Source organism: Antennarius striatus, chromosome 22 (genome assembly GCF_040054535.1).
Source record: "Antennarius striatus isolate MH-2024 chromosome 22, ASM4005453v1, whole genome shotgun sequence".
NCBI classification, from domain to species: domain Eukaryota; kingdom Metazoa; phylum Chordata; class Actinopteri; order Lophiiformes; family Antennariidae; genus Antennarius; species Antennarius striatus.
This window is the reverse complement of record NC_090797.1, coordinates 656904-677233: the sequence shown is the minus strand read 5'-3', so window position 1 is coordinate 677233 and position 20330 is coordinate 656904. Positions and strand designations below refer to the sequence as shown.

At 50.7% G+C, this 20330-nt stretch overlaps 1 protein-coding gene across 2 annotated transcripts; it reads right to left on the bottom strand.

Moving 5' to 3' along the window:
- Positions 1-125: 125 nt before the first annotated feature.
- On the bottom strand, positions 126-19620 carry shank3b (SH3 and multiple ankyrin repeat domains 3b). 2 transcript variants are annotated; one of them, XM_068306416.1, is made up of 28 exons: positions 19482-19619; positions 17274-17442; positions 12957-13128; positions 12665-12868; positions 12227-12298; positions 12019-12127; positions 11543-11694; positions 11285-11414; positions 11168-11205; positions 10953-11069; positions 10794-10871; positions 10650-10716; positions 10215-10434; positions 9972-10147; positions 9776-9889; positions 9613-9688; positions 8902-8984; positions 8639-8763; positions 8439-8571; positions 8294-8374; positions 8148-8165; positions 7891-8021; positions 7725-7818; positions 6909-7514; positions 6512-6799; positions 4594-5893; positions 4483-4509; positions 126-3784 (listed from the first exon to the last, which is right to left on the bottom strand). In XM_068306416.1, exons 3-28 carry the CDS (start codon positions 13122-13124, stop codon positions 3205-3207), a joined length of 5187 nt encoding a protein of 1728 aa, XP_068162517.1. In that variant the 5' UTR covers positions 13125-13128; positions 17274-17442; positions 19482-19619; the 3' UTR covers positions 126-3204. The 2 variants fall into 2 exon arrangements, with proteins under 2 accessions (XP_068162517.1, XP_068162516.1); XM_068306415.1 differs by having other exon boundaries at positions 4483-5893; positions 9613-9889; positions 19482-19620.
- Between the last annotated feature and the right edge of the window lie 710 nt (positions 19621-20330).

Here is a 20330-nt window from a genome sequence, read left to right as displayed (position 1 = left end):
TTTGTTTATTATAAATACATTTATGGATATACTCATGATTCATTCAATGTAGAATTTATCCCAACGTGGTCATTGACCCTTGACCCCTTGTCTCCTCTGAAAGAACCACACATGAAGGCGGAGCGTCTTAATAAATGACGGTTTATTATAAAGATTACAATCTGTTGCGTTGCAGAGCTCATCAGTTCTCGTTGTGTGCTCGAGTTGTTTTAGAAAAGGGAAGAATAAACTACAAGTACACACTCACTCCAGAAGAAACTACAGACATACTGTAAAAAAGAGGAAGAGAGGAAAGTGGAGGAGGAAAAGGAGAATCATAAAACCATTAGAACCAGTTAATACAAGGAGGAGGATGTTTCAGGTTATAAAGCCAGAACTGGCAGCCAATCAGCTCGAAGCTGAGGAATTTCCTGTGGCAACCACTTTAGCTCTGTATTCCTCTGTTAATACATTAGTGTTACAGTTTTATATGATTGGATAATTTAAATTTATTAAATTCTTCATAGGAAAAGTAATTATAGCTCTTAAATAAATGTAGTAAAATATCTCTGACATGTAATGGAATAAAAGCTAGCATAAAACCATCCTGTCCAAACGTTTGTCCAACACTTGATAAATGTATATTTTATTACTTCATGTGAGTAACTACATACTCGTGTAGAGTACTCAGGTACTTCAAACCACTGCAACATGTGTTATTCCAGTGGTTTTTATTCTAAACCACTACTAGCTGTTGTGCTAGCTAGTATACATTTAGGTGAAGTTGGACCCAGACATTAAATTTTAGGACAATGGCGTCTTCACAGCAAACCTGAAGAATATTCTTCACTTGCTTTACCCTCGATGAGACCAAACAGCTGATGATCAGATGAAATAAGGTTTACTTGCACAAAATGTTTATGAAAATCTACTCAACACAAGTTTATAGATAAAGTGTTTTAAATTATTACTATTTTTTTACCACAAAATAAGCAAAGACACTTTAAACTTCTAGCCCAGTTTTTGTGTATTATAGCCTTTTATGACCTCTCAAGCTCGCTAGGTTCGTTAGCTTGGACACAGCTAGTGGATGTGATTTGTGGAACACTTTTTTTGTACGTTAAAATGAAACAAACAACAAAATGTTTTGTTCTATAACAAGAATTAAATATCCCTTCGTTTGTCCACTGGATGGCGCTAGAGACGACCATCATGTCAGATGTTGCAGGTTATAGATTAAATACTGATTGTCGCACGAGAATCACACCACGCGGAGTGTAGAAGCGTGTCTATTTATATACAGTTATGTATATAAATATTATATATACATTCATGTATATATATATTTTAGTTTCAACTTCCTATTCCATGGCCTGATGCCAAAATTAGCTGTGCTGCCACGGTAACACTGTGTGATGAAATGAAAAATAGTGAAAAAGTTTAATTGCGAAGTTCTTCATATTGAATCAGAAAATATTTAAATATAATATTTAAATATTTAAGTTGATCAGGTTCCACAAGAAAAATTAGGAAGATCTATCCAAAATGGCCAACTTCCTGTTTGGTTTAAGTCATGGCTTGTAGAGGACTGCTTGTGGACGTTGGTACGAAACTAAATTTAATCTTGTTGAAACCCCCCGTTCACTGCCACAGGTTTCACACTCCCTCTCTGATTCGTTCTCCAAAATGTGCTCAAATTTTGTGTTTCATCTGAACAGCAGTGAAAAAAACAGATGTGTTAGCAGCAGTTAGCTTGTCCTCATAATGGCTTTTCATTCTAAACTAAAATGCTGGACTAGTTGCTAGCTGGTTAGCAACACGAAAAACCACAATCTTCTACCTTGCTTAGTTATCTTTTGGTAAAGCTAGGCTAGCCGTTTCTCGTTTCCAGTCTTTGTGCTACGCTAGGCTAAACACAAAGCTCGACGTGTCTGTTATGGACAGTCTCTAATCTGAAGGGACAGTCCTACCACAGAAGACACTGAGGGGGGCGGAGCTAACAATATGAGGCGTTTTAAGGCAGGACAAGCGTCGAACTGGGCGTTCTTCATTTCAATGTTATTCCATATATGGTCTGTTAGCTTAGCATGACTGTAAGGTGTTTATGGGCGGTGCGACGAGCACACTGGGTGGGATTGGGAGCACAGTGGAGGTAGGGTTCAGGGGGGGTTGACCTGTTGTATGGGGGTACGGGGGGGGATTTTCTGTACAGATGGCTTTAAACAGTTAGCACCATGTACAGTCAGCCCTCTTGAGGCAGGTCGGAGGTTACAGTCAGAGCTCTCCCTGAAACACACAGCACATCAGCACAACGTCACTCCGATTGACAAGTCATCATGAACTCCAGAACAACGGCAGAAATTCAACTCGTTGTCAGTTAATAAGGAAACCATGAACGCACCACCACGTTAGTATTCATAAAGTCTAAATGATTAAGATATGAGCTCAAAATAAACATTCATGAGTGATATTCAAAACAACACAAAAAAGTTCCCGTGAAAGGATGGAGGGATCCCCTCAGCTAACGTCGTGTAGCCCGCTAACTGCTAACTGTCCAGCTAACGCCAAGCTAAATTTATTTCACTTTGTCCGATCGGCTCTTTGATCAATAATCGGTGATGAGACGGATGGTAGAGGTAGCTACCTCAGCACGCTAACGTAACACGCTGATGGGATATTATGTTACTAGCGAGTGCTAACAGGGTAGCTCTAGTCAAAATATACTAAAACAAAGACGAAGTTAAGTCAACTGAAACCACTTTTGGCAATTGTGCCTAAAATTGCTCAGATGAGTCTGCTAGCTGGAGGTTATTCGCTCTATATTAGCAACAGCGCTAGTAATTATTCAATTGTGCTTTTACTGCAAGAAAATCTACTCGTTTACTCTTTTGAGAGTCAAATAAATAACAATAAACAGACGTAATCGATGGTAATCGAAGTTTATGGTGATGTTTGGTGTCCAGCGAAGGTTCAGGCGCCCCCTGGTTGAGGAACCACATCATCATCCCAAATGGGAACGCAGACATGGCGCTGGCGGACACCCGTCAAACTGAATAAACGATAAAAGCTAATTCGAGGAGTTTTGCATTGACGAAAGAGCCGATGAGCGACAGCTGGAGCCACGCCCATAAAAAAAGGTTCAACTATTGGGTCGGTGCTAAGCTATGCTAGTACGTCTGACTGGGGGTCAGGGGTTGTGAGGTCACAGTTCAGTATGTCTAGAGGTCAAGTGGACCCGTCGAGCAGCTGTCTGAGCGCCCTCTCGATGTTGATGCGGTGACCCAGTCGAGTGACGCCCAGCTCCACGTAGTCGTCTTTGGTGAGGGCGGGGAGATGCGATCCTTCGATCTCATGCTCCTGGAAGCGTTGGCGGTGTTCGGCCAAGCCCACGCTCTCCAGCCAGTCGCCCACGTCGTACTTGTTCCACAGGTTGAGGGGCCGCTGCCTCCAGGGCCGGAGGGCCAGCAGTGGCCCGCTGAGGACCGGGGAGGGGCAGGGGGAAGCGTGCGGCGAAGGCGACGGCGATCGGGACCGGGTTCGAGCGCTGGCGCTCCGCATCACGAAGCGAACCTCCTTGGGTTCCGAGGGCAGGCTGAGACTGGACGACTTCAGGATGGTCAGGCCGCGACCCGAGCTCAGGTCGGGCCTCTCCGGGCAGGGGGAGGTGAGGCCGATCGATCGATCAGAAGGGGAGGGGGAGGGACTTCGGCGGGTGACGGGGTAGCGGCTTCCTGGTCGAACTGTGTAGCTGGCACCGTAGCCGCGCTGAGAGATGGTGTGGAGTTCGCCCAGGCTGGAGAACAACCTGCAATGCAGGAAGTAGCATTTAAATTGACTAGCGGCTAACCTGACCGTTACACCTGTGTCCCGGTCGCTACCTAGCTAAAAGACGACTCCCGTTTCTTGGAATACAATCACTGAGCGCTACATCCTACAGGTTTTACTCTAAAAGATCAGGTAAAGCTAATGTCTAAAGCTAATAGCTCATCACCTCAGAGGAGGAGACGTTTTGTCTTCTGTCCGTTGGCATGACAACAGTACTTTATTTATTTTGTGTTGTTTTAATGTCCTGTAATTGTTTCTGGTCAGTCTGAGGGAATAAAACTCTAGTATTTAGAGTACTAGTGACATTACTTTAGTATTTACAGTAGTAATGATATTTAATTGACCTCAAATTGTGATTAGAGATTGAAATTTAATCAATAATGACTTAAAAACAGTTAAACTTATGAACCAGTTGTGTTCATAAATTGAGGACTAGCTGTACGTTATTACACACTAACGGTTTTGTTAGCGGGATGCTAAACATCTTCCTCCTTGGAAAGCTGTGAGAAGACGCCCCCCTAACACGACAGGAAGTAGGAAGTAGGAAGGAAGTCCCTCATGTTGAGGAACACGTGTGTTAGTTATTGATCAGGTCATACGTGTAGAAGGTATTGATCGGTGAGGAATGTTAGTTTTCTGTTAGCAATAACGAGAAATTTACCAGCGATAAAAACCTACGCTTTAGTCTCTCCACCGCCCAAACATCTGGAACACAAAACAGGCGGAGTTACACACGATTGGATGCTCAGGTGAGCTGCAGTACGACAGGAAAAGGGCGGGTCTAAGTACCTGGCTCCTCCCACTGGGGACCTCCGGCCAGGATCGAGGGGGCTTGGCTCCTCCCCCAGAGAGTGACTGTCTTTGTTGAGCAGCTGCAGCCGATTGGCCAGATCCAGCCCTGACCCCGCCCTCCCGCTCAGCTCCAGCGCTGACGCCGAGCGGCCGCTCAGGTCCACCGCCGACCCTGAACTCTGACCCCCCAGTGCGACGGGACGTCCGGCCCCGTCTTCCGGGCTGAAGCCCCGCCTCTCGTCGCCGCGGTCGTCGCCCCCGCCCCACAGCTTGGACCTCCTCTGGAACAGGTAGCGGGGCTGCCTGCCGGCGCCGCCGGTGGGGGAGGAGCATAGCGGGGAGGAGGGGGAGGAGCTTGAGGCAGCGGAGGGGAGGAGCTCGCTGTCCGACGATTGCTTGAGGAGGGGGTCCCGGAGTGCCGAGCGGCCCCGCCCAATCGGCGAGCGGAGTCGTGGCTTAAGGGCGATGGGGGAGGTGGAGGGCGACGAGGGCGAAGGGTGAGCAGCGGGGGGAGACGAGGGGGACGAAGGGGCGGGGGGAGAGGCTAATGTGATGGAGGGGGGGAGGGAGCTGGGGGAGGAGGAGCTATCGTGGAGCCGCTCGTTGCCCCCCTCCTCATCCTCCTCCCCCCGTCTTCCCAGGGAGTCGGGACCGCCCTCTCCCTCCCCCACCCGCCGCGGCAGCAAGGTGAGGGAGGATGGGGGAGGCGGGGCAGGAGTGCTGGCGAAAGCAGGGGGCGGAGTTACAAGGCCGATCCTGCGGAGCTCCTCCCTGGTTTCTTCATCGCTGGACGACAGCAGAGCGGGAGGAAGTGTGACGGTGTAAGCCCCGCCCTCCTCCTCGGAGCTGCCCACCGTCAGGCTCCTGCGCCTGTCGAGCAGCGCCGCGTGGCTCTCGTTGGCCAGTGACGGCAGAGGCGTCGGCTTCCAGCGCTCGGGGGAGGGGCCAGCAGGTGAGGTGACTCCACCCTCGGTTTCTGGACGTTCCACCTGTCCGTCGGGGAAGAGGGGCGGAGTTATGCGTTTGTGTCTCAGCTCAGGACTGGTCTGGGGAGTGGTGTGCTTGGTTCGCTGTTCAGGGCTGGTCTGGGGGGTGGTGCGCTTGGATCGTGGCTCAGGGCTGCTCTGTGGGGTGGTTATCGGGGTGCGCTTGTGTCTGCCTTCGGGGCTGGCCGCCGGGGTGGGGATGGGCGTGGTGGTGGCGGAGGCGTGTTTGAGGCGGGGCTCTGGGCTCGGCGTGCGAGCGGTGAGCGCTCGTTCACGTGCAGCAAGAGCCAGGGCGAGTGGAGACGAGGGGTCTGAGGACGGAGAGCAAGACGGGGGTTTAGTCAGAAGACAAAACGTCCAACCCTAACCTGTGATCACCTCTGAGCGTCCTGCACCCAATCACCCTCAAGATCACTGAGGACCTCCAGGATCCCCTCCCCCTTTCTTTTGGGGTGCCCAAAGACTAGATCCTAAACCCCCTTATAGTTTGTGGTACCCCAAGGCTCTAGACCACCTTCCCCTTTGGGCTCTACCCTAGAGAACTTCTACTTTGGGGTACCCCTAGGCACTACAATAGACCACCTTCTACTTTGAAAAGGGGTCTTTCCTAGACCCCTTTACACTTTGGGGTACCCAAAGGCTTTATTCTAAACCCCTTCTACTTTGGGGTACTCTAAGGCTCTATCTTAGACCCCTTTCCAAAGTAGAAGGGGTCTAGACAAAGGAGACCCCTAGAACCCCCTTCTACTTAGGGGTACCCCAAGGCTATATCCCAGACCACCTTCTACTTCGGGGTGCTCTACAGTTCTATCTAAGACTACCTTCTACTTTGGGGTACTCCAAGGTTCTATCCTAGACCCCATCTACTTTGGGGTACCCCAAGGTTCTATCCTTGACCCCTCTACTTGCTGATGGGGTTCTGGACTGACCTAGGGGTTTCCCCGTCAGGGGGTGGAGGAAGGTGTGAGGCGTTGGCGAAGGCGACAGGACTGGCGCCGGGGGAGGAAGCTCGCCGAGGTCGTCCATTGAATGGCTCTGAGTCAGAAGGGGCGGGACCTGGTTCTCTGATCCGGCCCCCTCCACAGAAAGGAAGAGAGACGACCTTCGACCCTGAACCCGAGCGCGCTCTGAGAGGACCTGCTGCTGGTAGAGCTCCGCCCTGCTGGGGCTGGTGGGTGCCTCCAGTTTGGATGGGTCGTGGTCCTTCATCCCAAGTCCTGAAAGAAGATTTATAAAAACATGTGACCTGATCATGTGACCTGATCACGTGACCTGAATATAGCTTGAACGTAAACAATAGAAATGCTAGGCACGAACGATGCTAACCCTGCTCCTCAACAGGAAGTTGTTTCAACAAAGGTGACTTCCTCCTCTGTGGTTTGGAGGGCGGGGCCTGTTGTCCCACATTAGCATAAGGGTTTTCTATGGGTCGTCCCCTGCGGCGCGATAGCGGGGAGTGGCCGAGGGCGGGGCTGATGCTGTGCAGCGACAGCGTGGAGGTGTGTGTGGCCGTATGAAGTGTGTGTGTGGCGGTGTGTGTGGCCGTGTGGATCGCGTGTGCAGCGGCGTCCGGCTGCAGCTGCGGCGGCGGGGGCGTGTCCTGCAGGATGATCATCGACCTCGCCTTCCTCTGTCGCTCAGCGTGGGCGTGGCTCCTGGTCGGCGAATCACAGAGCTCCTGCAGCCTCGGTTCCGCCCCCGGCTTGAAGCTGGACCGGCTCAGGCCCTCCCCTCTCGCCGGAGGAGGCGGCGGGAGGAAGGACGGGGGCGGGCCGGAGTCCAGGAGGTAAAGTGAGGAAGTGGAGGAGGAGGAAGGAGGAGGGGGCGGAGCCGTCTGAGGAGGAGGCGGGATGAAGCTGTCCGTGAGGGAGGAGCTCCGGGGGAACCGGCTCTCGTTGATGAGAGCTGAGATACGGTCATCCTCCGGCGTGCCTGAAGAGAAGACCAATAGGTGCATCAGAGGGGGCGTGTAGGGGCGGGGCCAAACTCCAGGCTTAACAAGTTCAGCTAACCAGGCGATAGCCACATGCTAACAAAATACTAGTTGTTTTCCAGCTAGCCATGTGTGGCACCTGCGATTGGCTTATTGTTATCAGAGCATGCTAACATCTTTAGCGTAGCAGCTAATGCTAATCAGCTCACCGAAGCTCTTGGTTCTGGACATCCCGCGCGGTAAAACCATGCTGCTCTTCTCCGGCGCCGTCGGCGGAACCAGACCCTGACGCTCGAACAACGACTGCACACACACACACATGAGATAAAGCAACCAATCACAGCATGTTCCACGTGTGCGTGCAATGTGCCTCACGTTGATCTCCGCCTGCGTGATGCGGCGGCTCGTCGGGCGCTGCTTCACCGTCGCCGCCCTGAAGTCGTCTGAAGGCCGGCCCCTCAGAACCACTTCCTGTTGGCCGACCGCCAGCATCTCGTCCAGCTTCTCTGCAGGGACGAGACAAAGAGACAGTGACATCATCAGTCAGCTGACCTCCGCAGTGGGCGTGGCATCAGTGTGACATCACAACAGAGAAACCACGACAACAGCGTGAGGGCGGTCATGTGACTCACCGTAACGTCTCCTCCTCGCTGCCGTAAACACAAACACACACACACACCTGCTGTGAGACTGAATGCGTGTGTGTGTTCATTCAATACGTGTGTGTGTGTGTGCGTGTGTGTGTGTGTGTGTGTGTGTGTGTGTGTGTGTGTGTTACCTATGTCCTCCAGATCAGCCGTCATGGATTTGGAGCGGAGCGTCAACGAGGTGCTGGGGGCTCGTTTGGGAGGGGGCGGAGCTGTGAGACAAAAACCCATCAGATTAAATGGAAGCGGAGGGGGGCGGGGCTGACGTGTACACACCTTTCTTCCGGATCAGGTTGGATTCGGACTTCCTGGAGACGGAGACGACCTTCATCAGCAGCCGGCTGCCGCCCTGGCGGATGAGCGCCACCACCTGGCGGTGACCCACCTTTACCACGTCTGCGCCATTGACCTGGACAGACCACCGGTTACCGCGGTTACCCACCTGATGACATCACACACGACGGGAGAGGCGTTACCTCAATGAGGAAGTCTCCAGTGCGGAGCCCCGCCCTCCAGGCCACGCCCCCTTGGTCGACTGACTCCAAGTACTGAAGGGCAGGGAACGCCGGGGTGGGGGCGAACTCCTCAATGGGGGTCTCAGCTGGAAGGAGACCAGAGATTGGATGTCAGAGACTCCACCCAATGCTTTTAACCTTATGGTTGTGATAAACCCTGATGGGCGGAGCTTCTGGCGATCCATTAGATCCGCCCGCCGGACATATCGTCAACATCGTCCTACCTTTAGCTCCTCGCAGCACGAAGCCGAAGCCCTCGCTCTCTCGCTTCTGTAGGACGGCGGTCTTCTCCTCAATCACGTAGTCACTGAAACAGACACGCCCACATCACCGAGGGACCAATCGTGTAGCCTGTGGAATGGTGTGTCACCTGTAGTGACGGTGTGTTACCTGTAGGGTGTAGTGACGGGGTGTTACCTGTAGTGACGGTGTGTTACCTGTAGGAGGTGTAGTGACGGTGTGTTACCTGTAGGGTGTAGTTACGGTGTGTTACCTGTAGGGGGTTCAGTGACGGTGTGTTACCTGTAGGGTGTAGTGACGGTGTGTTACCTGTAGGAGGTGTAGTGACGGTATGTTACCTGTAGGGTGTAGTGACGGTGTGTTACCTGTAGGAGGTGTAGTGACGGTGTGTTACCTGTAGGGTGTAGTGACGGGGTGTTACCTGTAGGGGGTTCAGTGACGGCGTGTTACCTGCAGGGTGTAGTGACGGTGTGTTACCTGTAGGGTGTAGTGACGGGGTGTTACCTGTAGGGTGTAGTGACGGTGTGTTACCTGTAGGAGGTGTAGTGACGGTGTGTTACCTGTAGGGTGTAGTGACGGGGTGTTACCTGCAGGGTGTAGTGACGGTGTGTTACCTGTAGGGTGTAGTGACGGGGTGTTACCTGTAGGGTGTAGTGACGGGGTGTTACCTGTAGGGTGTAGTGACAGGGTTTTACCTGTAGGAGGTGTAGTTGTCGTACGATCCTACGGTGTAGTGTCTGAAGAGTCTCTTGGTGCGGTCCTCCCTTGTCTCTGAAACACAAGCGGACCGGGTCATGTGGGGGGAGGTGGGTCTACACCTGTACACCTGTATACCTGTACACCTGTGGGGGGCGTTACCCAGTCGGGGGTCGTACTGTCTCATCTGGACTTCCTCCACACAGTCAGCAGGAAACCAGCCAGTCCTCCCTTTGACGCTGCCCTCCCAGAACCCCCCCTCGCCGATGGACAGGACTGTAGAGTACACACAGGTAGGATTACTTTAGTACTTGAGTACTCCTCAGTACTGCTGTCTCAGCGGGGGTGGGGGGCTGACCTTTGACCCTCTCTCCTCGGTGCAGCTGAATCTCCCCCGGCCCCTGGGGGACGTGGGAGCGGGTGGCGATGAAGGTTCGCCCCGGGACGGCGCTGTACAGCCTCCTCTTCCTCATCTGGGGGGTGAGGGGCGGGGAGGAGGGGGGGCTGGTCTCAACATGGCCGCCGCCGCTGGGGCTGATGGGAGAACGCCAGGTGAGGACCACACACACACACACACAGTTTGGGGAGGGGTTGTGCCTACCTGAGGCGGCGTGTGTGTCGCCGTAGCGAGTGTGTGTGCGTGTCGTGATGCGTTTCCAGGCTTTGGAGGGAGGGGCCAGGCGAGGAGGCGGGGCTTTCCAGAGCGTTGTCGCTGGCTGAGCGAATCAGAGAACGTGGAGACGAGAGTCCGTTTCCTGCAGGCGTCCGACTCGGTCCGACGCGGCGGCGCTTGGTGTAGGACGGCATCTCTCTGAAGGGCACTGAGTTGGGGGGGGTTAGCAACAACAAATAAACAACAGCAAACAACAAACAAAGAACAAACAAACAAACAGCTACAGTGATGATGTCACCAGTGGAAGCTGTTTTGATCTAGGACCGGGGGACAAATTTGACTCAAACCACAAAAAGGGGACGTCCCTGTCACTGATGACATCATCACTACGTGACGGCAGGAACAGGAAGAACTCAGTCTCACCAACGTCAGACGTTTTGTGGCTTTTAATGATTTCTGCCAGGTCAAAGTTCCCGGCGATTATCGCCACCTGGAGGCGAGGGGAGGAAGGACGTGAGACACCGGTGGGACTACAGATGTCTGGTTGTTGTAGTTTTACCGCCGTACCTGAAAGGCGGTCTGGTTGTTGTAGTTTTTGACGTCTTTGTTGGCTCCTCTGAACAGCAGCACTCTTGCGCAGCTGTCCTGTAGTATTGATTATTTATTGATTATTGGTGATTGATTGATTTGAAGTGAATGCGTCGATACGGCAGGAGAATGCCTTACCTGGTTGTAGAGAGCACAGAGGTGCAGCGCGGTGTTTCCTGATGCATTCTGGGAACTCATGTCAGCACCGTAGAACAGCAGGTGTTCCAAGTGCTGCACGTTACCATAGCGACACGCCTGAACTCCCCACACAAACACACACAAACAGGGAAAACGATGATGTCAGAGGCTAGATCATGTGATTGAATCTGTGTGTGGGCGTGGCCGTGTGTCACCTGGTGTATTTCCTGCCACCCGTTCTCGTCAGTTATCCCTGTAACCATGACAACAAAAGGCCTGTCAATTGTTTTGCACAGGAAGTGAACAGATTGTGCGTCGGTCGGCTCCCGTACCGATGGTGGCGTGGTCCTGCAGCAGCAGCTCGCAGCAGTAGGGGGCCCCGCCCACCATGGCCGAGTGGTAGAGGGGGGTTAGACCCCGGCTGTCCTTGTAGTCGGGGGAAGCACCGAGGTCCAGCAGGGTCTGAGGAGGTAGGACACGGATGAGATGGACGGGCAGCGAACACAACATTCACAGGAGGCATCCTGGCGCCGTTAGGCTCCGCCTTAGGCTCCACCTCCGGGCCCTGACATCACACCGGCAGTTCTCACCGTGAGAGCGGCGCTGTTCCTGCAGAGGACGGCCCGGTGCAGGGCGGTGATCCCATCCCGGGTCCGGAAGTCCAGGTGAGCTCCTCCGCTACGGAGGACCTTGATCAGCTCACAGCTCTCCTCCAGCTGGACGGCCAGCGTCAGGGGACACTCTGGAACCAGCACCGACAGAACAGACCGGTTCAGACCAGCACAGACCAGAACAGACCAGTTCAGACCAGAACAGACCAGTTCAGACCAGTTCAGACCAGAACAGACCAGTTCAGACCAGTTCACACCAGAACAGACCAGTTCAGACCAGTTCACACCAGAACAGACCAGTTCACACCAGAACAGACCAGTTCACACCAGAACAGACCAGTTCAGACCAGAACAGACCAATTTAGATCAGCACAGTTCAGACCAGGACAACAAATTCCACATAAGGAAGGAAGTTGTTGGCGTGTTGGCCTGTCGTTAGCGTGTTGTTGGCTCACCTCCGCTGTCGGAGTCGTGGAAGTTGGGGTCCAGGCCCTTCTCCAACCATTTGGAAACCTTCTCCACGTTCTTCTGGTGGACATGTTCCATAAAACGCTTCAGATTGGCCTGAAAATCAGCCAATCACAGGTTAGTGTGTGTGTGTGTGTGTGTGTGTGTGTGTGTGTGTGTGTGTGTGTGTGTGTGTGTGTGTGTGTGTGCGCGCACCTTGGTGTGTAGTTTGGCCAGCTGTTTGTCGTCCACGTAGCTCTGAGTGTAAATCCTCCTCTTATAACGGAACTGTTCAACAGGGGGTCAAAGGTCAGCAGGATGTTCATCCAGGTTCAGATGTTAGTAAACACAAACAAGATGTTTATCATCAAACAACAAACAAACACAGGACTGAGTGGATGAAGGCGTGTGATTGGCTGCTTGTCATCAGGTTTGTAAACATTGAAATAAATTATCATAAAAGTATAACTGGAAGTGTTTACTGAATAAACATGTAATCGGATTACCTCCGGAATCAGATTACCCGTCTGTAATACTATTAGTAGTACTACTACTACTATTCCTCCAGAAGCTAGTCTGGGAAACTTTTCAGATCTCCAGTGGGAACCAATGAGATGAGGCAGAGATGCGACTCTGTTCTGATTGGACGAGTACCTCCAGGTAGGGGATGGGCGTGATGGGAGGGAGAGGATACTCCTTCAGAAGTCGCTCCTCGTCCAGGAACTTTCCGGCTCGGCCGTTGAACGCCGGCTGGAAGAGACCGTAGTTCAGAACATCTGACAGAGACTGAGTCAACGTCACCAGAACCCTCTGTTTACTGGTCCAAACTGGTAACTCTGGGTCCAACCGCAAACACTTCTGAGAGAGGCAGAGAACAGTCGTTTCCATTCACGTCATCTTTACGCCGTACAGCAGTATGTGTGTGCTCATTCTGCGTGTGTGTTACCGTCTGCTGCAGGTCCGGAATGCCAATGCGGACGACAATGCTGTTTTCAGGGGGCGTGTCATCTGTGTCGTCATCCCTGCCAACAGCGGAGCCTGTCGAGTTGCCGTTAGTAACCGCCTGTTGCCGTGGGCGATCATGTTTCGTGTCAGCAGCCGGACTCAGAGGCATGTGGCTGAAACACACACATCACAGTACGAAGAGTGAGAGCGTCCACCACCCATCAGCGGTTCCACCCCCCACCACCCCCCAAAGTGTCACTGAGCAAAATACTGAACCCCAGTTAGCTCCAGTCAGGGATTGGTTAGAAACAACTTTAAGAGGTGAAGGTGAGAAAATGTAGAAAAATATTCCTCGTTATGCAGATGATACTCATGTTTATAAACGTACACATGTATCCATATGCAGATGACACCCGTGTGTATATACACATGTATCCATATGCAGATGATACCCGTGTTTATATACACATGTATCCATGTGCAGATGATACTCATGTTTATGTACACGTTGTCAGAAAAAAATCTGAAACCTATGAAGCTGCGAAAACCCAAAATCTTTGATAGCTGGATATGTTAGCTAGTGTTAGCTAAAGGTTTTTGGAGCATCCATGTCGGTCTGACACTAAGATCGTAAATGACAGATGACTTCCCCTCCGTTGATCCGTGGACGTGAGACCGTCTGAGGAAAACATGGATGAACGTGTTCTTTAGCATTTCTAAAGACCATGTGACACCAACACTGAACGCAAAATTGATTTTTATTTTTCTACGTATTTTTTTTTAAGTCAAAATGACACAAGCTGAGGTTTACTTGTACCCAAAATTTCTTTTTGGATCTTTGACTTGTTATTTATATTTAATCCTGTGAATTTCCAGGTGGTGTTAACTTTGCAAACGTTCAATTAGCATTCAGCTAGCTGAACCTCCCCCAGCTGGTACTACGACAATTAGTAGTACGAAGTAACAGGTAAATAGTAGGTACCACAGAAAAGGTAACAATCCATACATAAAGTGATGAATGTGTTTGAATAGTCAGAATATTATAACAAAAATGATAAAATTATAGGAATAAAGTTGAAGAGTAAATTCAAGGCAAACTGGTTTCTTCTTCCTGAGTTGTGAGTTTCTGACTTCCATTCAGGTTCTTATTCTTATTCCGATCTGACCTCCGCCTTCTCCGACGCTAATAATGGCCTTGGGATGTTACATCACATCCTGTTTTTCACATGGAAGCGCCGCGACGCTACAGCCTGAGAGGAAGACGAGGAGCTGAAACCGACAGCAGGCAGGAGTTGGATTCAGGCCGGTCGTGAAAACCATCGTCGCCGTTCTCACCAGGGAAAGAGAAGCGCCATCGTTTCTCACGGAAGCCAACTGCTAGTTAGCTTAGCATGATTTTAAACAGAAAGGACTCAAGCCAGGCTGCCTGTGTAATTTTTACAATCCCCTTCTGTTGTCTCAACGGATGTGTTACCATAGAAACCAAACCCACAAGGGTCACATGAGGTACAGCCGCACACCGTCAGCATCCTCATAATTTGCTGATGGAGATTTAGAACCTGATTGGACGACACTAAACACGTGACCATTACAGCTGCTGTCTGCTCTCCTCCATCAGCTCCAAGTTGAGCTGATGAGGTCATTGGCCAGAGGTCCTGTTGCTCCGCCCTCATCAGGAAGTGTACGTCTGTTAGCTTCCAGATTAGCATCGTTAGCAGCAGATCGGACTAGTTTTAACGTCAACGTGATGGAATTTTTGTGAAAGCAGTTTTCTAATCGTAGCGTTTGATGCTGACAGAGGCGGGTCGCCATGACGACCGCTGACATCATCTTCTATTTGTTACGATTGCATCATTAATAACCGCTGGTATCAAGGAGGATTAGCGATCAATAGCACCTGACTAGCATCCCCCCGTGAAGCAGGAAAGAATGAAGCTGCTGATGAAGCAGAGCGAAGAGGATGAGTTGTGAGTTGTCATAGAAACTGGATTAGCAGGGAATCCTGTGCTAACCTCACGCTGTCACTGCGCGCGCGCGTGTGCGTGTGTGTGTGTGTGTGTGTGTGTGTGTGTGTCAGAGAGCCCCTTTGCTGTTGCCATGACAACGCGCTGAACGGTTTTCTCGGTTCCCCTTTTAAAACTCCCATCCTACCTGCTGACTCTCTCGCTGTCAGCCGCCTCACATCTGGGACGCCAACGTCACACGATCGATCGATCAGCGCTTATTGATCATCGTTTGAACGTATTGTTTGAGGTGTTTAGGGTTACGTTACGATTAATATCGTCAATCATTTGTGACCCGCCTCTTCCTCCTCCTTACTCTCACCAGATCGACCAATAGAACGCAACCTCCCTCGCACTCCTGGTGAAAGTAGAGAAATCAATAACATCATTATATCAACCCAACGATCAATATCGTTGCTATGCTAAGTGATTGACGCTAGCATCAAACTGGGAATCGCTAAATTTTGGCAAAATTCCTCCTCTTTAGTGTTAAAAGAGGAAACCATTTAAACCACTTTCTCCCAGTGCATGCTGGGAAACGACCTGCTTCCACTTTGAAGGATCAGCTGCAGATATGCTAGCGTTAGCTGCAGCTGCTACAAAAGTGCTAACAACCGCTGCTGCAGACATGCTAACATTAGCTGCAGATGCTACGGGGGGGGGGTTGTCTCTCCATCCTATCCAATCAGCTGTCCAATCAGCTGTTTCTGCGGGCTAGCTGTGGTTAGCGTTCGTTAGCCGTCATTCGGGCGTCACGTTTCTTCCAGCACTGAAGGATCCGCATTTTTGTCTCGTGGAAATTTTTAAGGGAGGCTTCATCCTGAAACACCTCAGGGTGGCTATTCTGTTCATTTCCTGTCTTTGTCCTGAACCCCACCCCCACCGCTCCTCACCACCCCCACCCCCCCACTTCATGTGGAATAAAGCTCAAGTTCTTGAAAAACAAGACAGTGTCCGTAGCTTAGCAATTGTAAGAAACCGCAGATGGTTTGGTGAAGTATTGAACCTCAGGTAACGTTAGCATCTCAACGTTAGCATCGGATACCTGAGATTCATCACATAAACATCGGATACCAAACTTTTGCACCTGAACGCACCACAAAGACCGGCTGTCAGCTGAACAACAAGTGAATCGACATTCAACGCAACAACGGCCAACATGTGACATCAGGTTAGCGTAGTGTCAGGTGGAGCTCCTCCCACATCATGAAGCTCCTCCCACGTCAAACCGTTAAATCAGCTATGAACAACAGTCTGTCGTGTTTCCGGTTGTCGGACTGGCCCTGAAGGCCTCGTCGCTCCGCTGCTGATAACTCAGAGGCTGAATGTTCCTCGTGGTGAGAGGAGCAGCTGACGGCGTTCACACCCGGCTCCACGTGAAAAGCACTTCTCACATCCCGAAATGTAAATTGTGTTCCACAGGGAGAAGAACCGGATCAGCTGATCACCTGAGACGATGCGTTCAGGACCACGGGACGGCTGAACAGCGGTTTAAATATGTGACAAATATGTAATAAATTTACAAAATATTATGATCTTAAAATCTGCTGCTTTTCAGGTCACATGGCCTTGCTAGCTGCTAACCTAATAGCATACTTGTTGGTGCTAGGAGCCTGTCTGGCTGTGGTTCTAGAGCCGGTTTTGTATGGTGGTAATGGTTCTAGAATCGACAATGGGCCGCGATCAACTGTCTTTGGGCCAAATCTGGTCCTCGAAGCCTAAATGGCGGGAAAAACTGCTGAGTTAGAGATGCTAGGTGGCTAACTTAGCCTGCTACGGACACCTGCATGCTGTATATGTTAACCAGGAGGACAGAAGTCACAACACGCGTGACGGATGTCGTCGTCAAAAACAACGGATGTCAACAGAGAAAGAAACGAGTCGCCGGAGATGTTGGGACAGAAAAGGTCGCGTTTAAGTTTTTGTTTACGTCTTTTTTTTTTGTTTTCCTTATTTGTCCTGAATGGCCGCCGCATTTATGCCTGTTTGGGTGAATTCAGATTTATTTATCTTTCAGGACCACAAACTAACAATTCAACCAATCTTTGGCTAACATGGTAACGCTAACATGATACAGCTAACGACATCAGGCATCACAGGGAGACACCTGGTCTGAAAGCTAACGCTACTCTTGCTAGCTGTTTTTGACGACGTAATGTTACAACTAGCTTCCTGAGCTAGTAATCAGCTGTTAAACTTAGCATTACTAGCTAGCTGTTTGTTGCTGAGGTGAGACAAACTGGGTAGGCAGGAAGAAGATGGAGCATTAGACTGATTCTGATTGGTCCAGGTTGGACCCGGTTTGGCTAACTCACCTATCAGCAGTCCCATCAAACTTTTCCACGGATCTTTGCTGGTTTGTTCTTCCGTTAGCGTTAGCGGTTGTGGCTCTGGTTCTTCCTGGCGGCGGCGTTAGCGTGGAGCTCCTGCGCTGGAGTCAGTCTCAGAATGTCAGATTGAGTTCTGGGAGCTGCCCTGCCCATCCTGTCCGACGGGGGGAGGCCAAGGAGGAAGAGGGAGAGGAAGATGGGGGGGGGGGGGGGGTAGAGGACAGGAGGCCAGGATGTTGGGGAGGGAGGAGTGGGGGTAAAAACATGTGAGTCTCTGGCAGCTAACTCAGTGACACTATGAAACTTGTTAGCAACAGCTAATGCTAACTAGCGGTGTTCCGTCTGTCAAAAAATATACAGCTGATGTTGCAACAGAGTTAGCCTTGGTTAGCATTTAGCGTTCCTGAGACAGCAGAAACACAGAGCAGCCATGTTATCTAGCAGTTCACGCTAGCCGCCCGCTAATGATCTATGCTAGCATGTTAGCCCAGGTGGAGGGACGTTGGCGCCATGCTGGTAGCTTAGCTAGATAGTTAACCAGGTCTGCGCAATCAGGGTGTTTCTATGGCAACGCAGACAGCAGGGAAAATCACTCAAAACAGATTACTTCCCATGAGTCAAACTTCCTCCTTCCTGTCTGTGTTGCCAAGGAAACAGATGTTTGTCAGGAAGGGAAGCTGGACGGCGCTGATAAACCAGAGAGACTCGGGTCTCCTCTGGACCCCCCCACCATCACCCCCCTACACACACACTGAAACTGGGACCAGACCGGTCCAGTTGGTGAAGATGTTTTTCCATTGTTGTGTGGACAGGAAGTGAGGCCTGATAACAGCCGTCACCATTGTAACCAATGGTAGCTCCAGTAGCAATGACACTCAGTGCTAGCAGCTAGCATTTCCATCGCTGCCAGTGCCCCCCGCTGGTCCGGCTGTTCCCTACAGCGCAGAACAACACCCAAAGGGGGAGGGTACCAGCAACGAGTCAATCAGCTTCGGATCAATACACGTGGATGATGGATGGATGGATGGATGGAAGGGAGATGGATGGATTGATGGATGGATGATGGATGGATGGATGATGGATGGACAGACATATGGATGATGGATGATGGACGGATGGATGGATGATGGACGGATGGATGGATGATGGATGGATGATGGATGGATGGATGGACGGATGGATGGATGATGGATGGATGATGGATAGATGGATGGTGGGTGTTTGGATGGGGGGGTCAGGGGGGTTTCAGACGGACGATGGTGTTCATCATCTCCTCTGTTGGGCCTGAGATCGGTTTCACCTCTGACCGCCACGGTGACGGCGCCGGGCTGTAACCTGTTACCATAGCAACCCTGTGATGGGGAGCAGCGCCAGGCAGCGGCTGCAGAAGAAGAAACTTCCTGTTTGAAATGTTTGATTTGTTTGGAGATGGCCTGAACGCTTACATAAGAGTCAGGAAATAAATAAAGGATGAGGAAAAGGAAGGAGAGATGGAGCCAAAGAAAGCAGAAGAGGAAGAAGAAAGAGGAAGTGAAGCAAGGAAGACAGACGGATGAGAGGATGAAAACATCCTGTTGGAGGATAGACGGAGGAGAAATGAAAGGAAAGAAGAGGAAGAGTCAGTGGGAAGGAGAGGAAGACAACAAGGAAACCAACTGAGGAAGACAAGATGGAAACGAGATGAAGGAAAGGATGAATAAATGAAAGAGTATGTAAAGGGATATGGAAGAAGAGGAGGAGAGGAAATAAGAAAAGGATGTGAATAGAGAAAAGAGGAGGAAGAGGAAGGAGAGGAAGTCAGGAGGACGGACGGGAAACGCAGAGTAGGCAAGCAAAGGAGGACAGGAGGAAGCGAGGATACGAGGAATGGAGGTGAAGAAAGAACAGAATAACGAGAGGACAGTGGAGGAAGAGAACAGAAAAAGAGAAGGAAGTGGAGGAGGAAGAGGAAGGATAGAAAAATGGATGTAAAAAGAGAAGAAGAGGAAATGTGGAAAAGAGAAGAACATGACAGAAATGAAGTCAAGAGACAGATGACAGGAAGGAAAGGAGGGATGAGGAGAAAAGAGCAACGGAGGAAAAGAAGACAGGAAACACGAAGGAAGAGAGCCGGAGGAAGGAAGAAGACGAGAGGAAAAGATATGAAGATGACTTTTAAAGTTAAACACACTGCAGAGAGAGAGAGAGACTCACCCATCGACCAGCGGCTCCTTCACTCGTTCTCCATGATGAACTGAAGAGGAAAGAGAGAGAGGAAGAGGAGAGAGGAAGAGGAGAGAGGAAGAAGAGAGGAAGAAGAGAGAGGAAGAGGACAGAAGAAGAGAGGATGGAGATTGAAGGAGAAGAGGAGGATGAGGAGGAGGAGGTGTTTCTGGAGACGAGAAGAGAGGGAAGAGAAGGAAAGAGAGAGAGGCTGGTCGGTTCAGCCCACACACTGCTAACACGACACACACCAGTGTGTGTGTGTGTGTGTGTGTGTCCCACTCTAATGCGTGGGTTAAAACACACCTCTCTCTCTCGCTTTCTCTCACTTGAGATGGAGAGAGAGAGAGAGAGAGAGAGAGAGAGAGAGAGAGAGAGAGAGAGAGAGAGAGCAGCGTGGGTGTGGAGGAGCGGTCCTGTCGCCATAGCAACGATGCAATTGCAAAAAAAAAGGGAAAAAAAGGGGGGATTTAGATTCTTCATCAGCATCTTCATAATCAGTTCGTCCACAACAAACCCAGGTGCATGATGGGGATTCCTTCCTGATTTCACCCATTATAATATTCTGACCAATCAGAGAAGCTGTAGCAGGGATCACATGACCTGATTGGACACAGTTACTTTACTGTTACGCAAGAATGGCTATGCTAATTGTTAGCCAAGCTAAAACAGATGCCAACAGATCAGGAGATGCGGTGAGATAAACAGCTAGTGGCGTTAATGCGATCGATTAGCTAGGAGAGATAACTACAGGAAGTAGACCCTGATGCATTGTGGGTAAAAGCTGTTCCCATCATGCTCCTGGGCGTCCCTGATGATGTCATTCGCCCTCTTCATGAC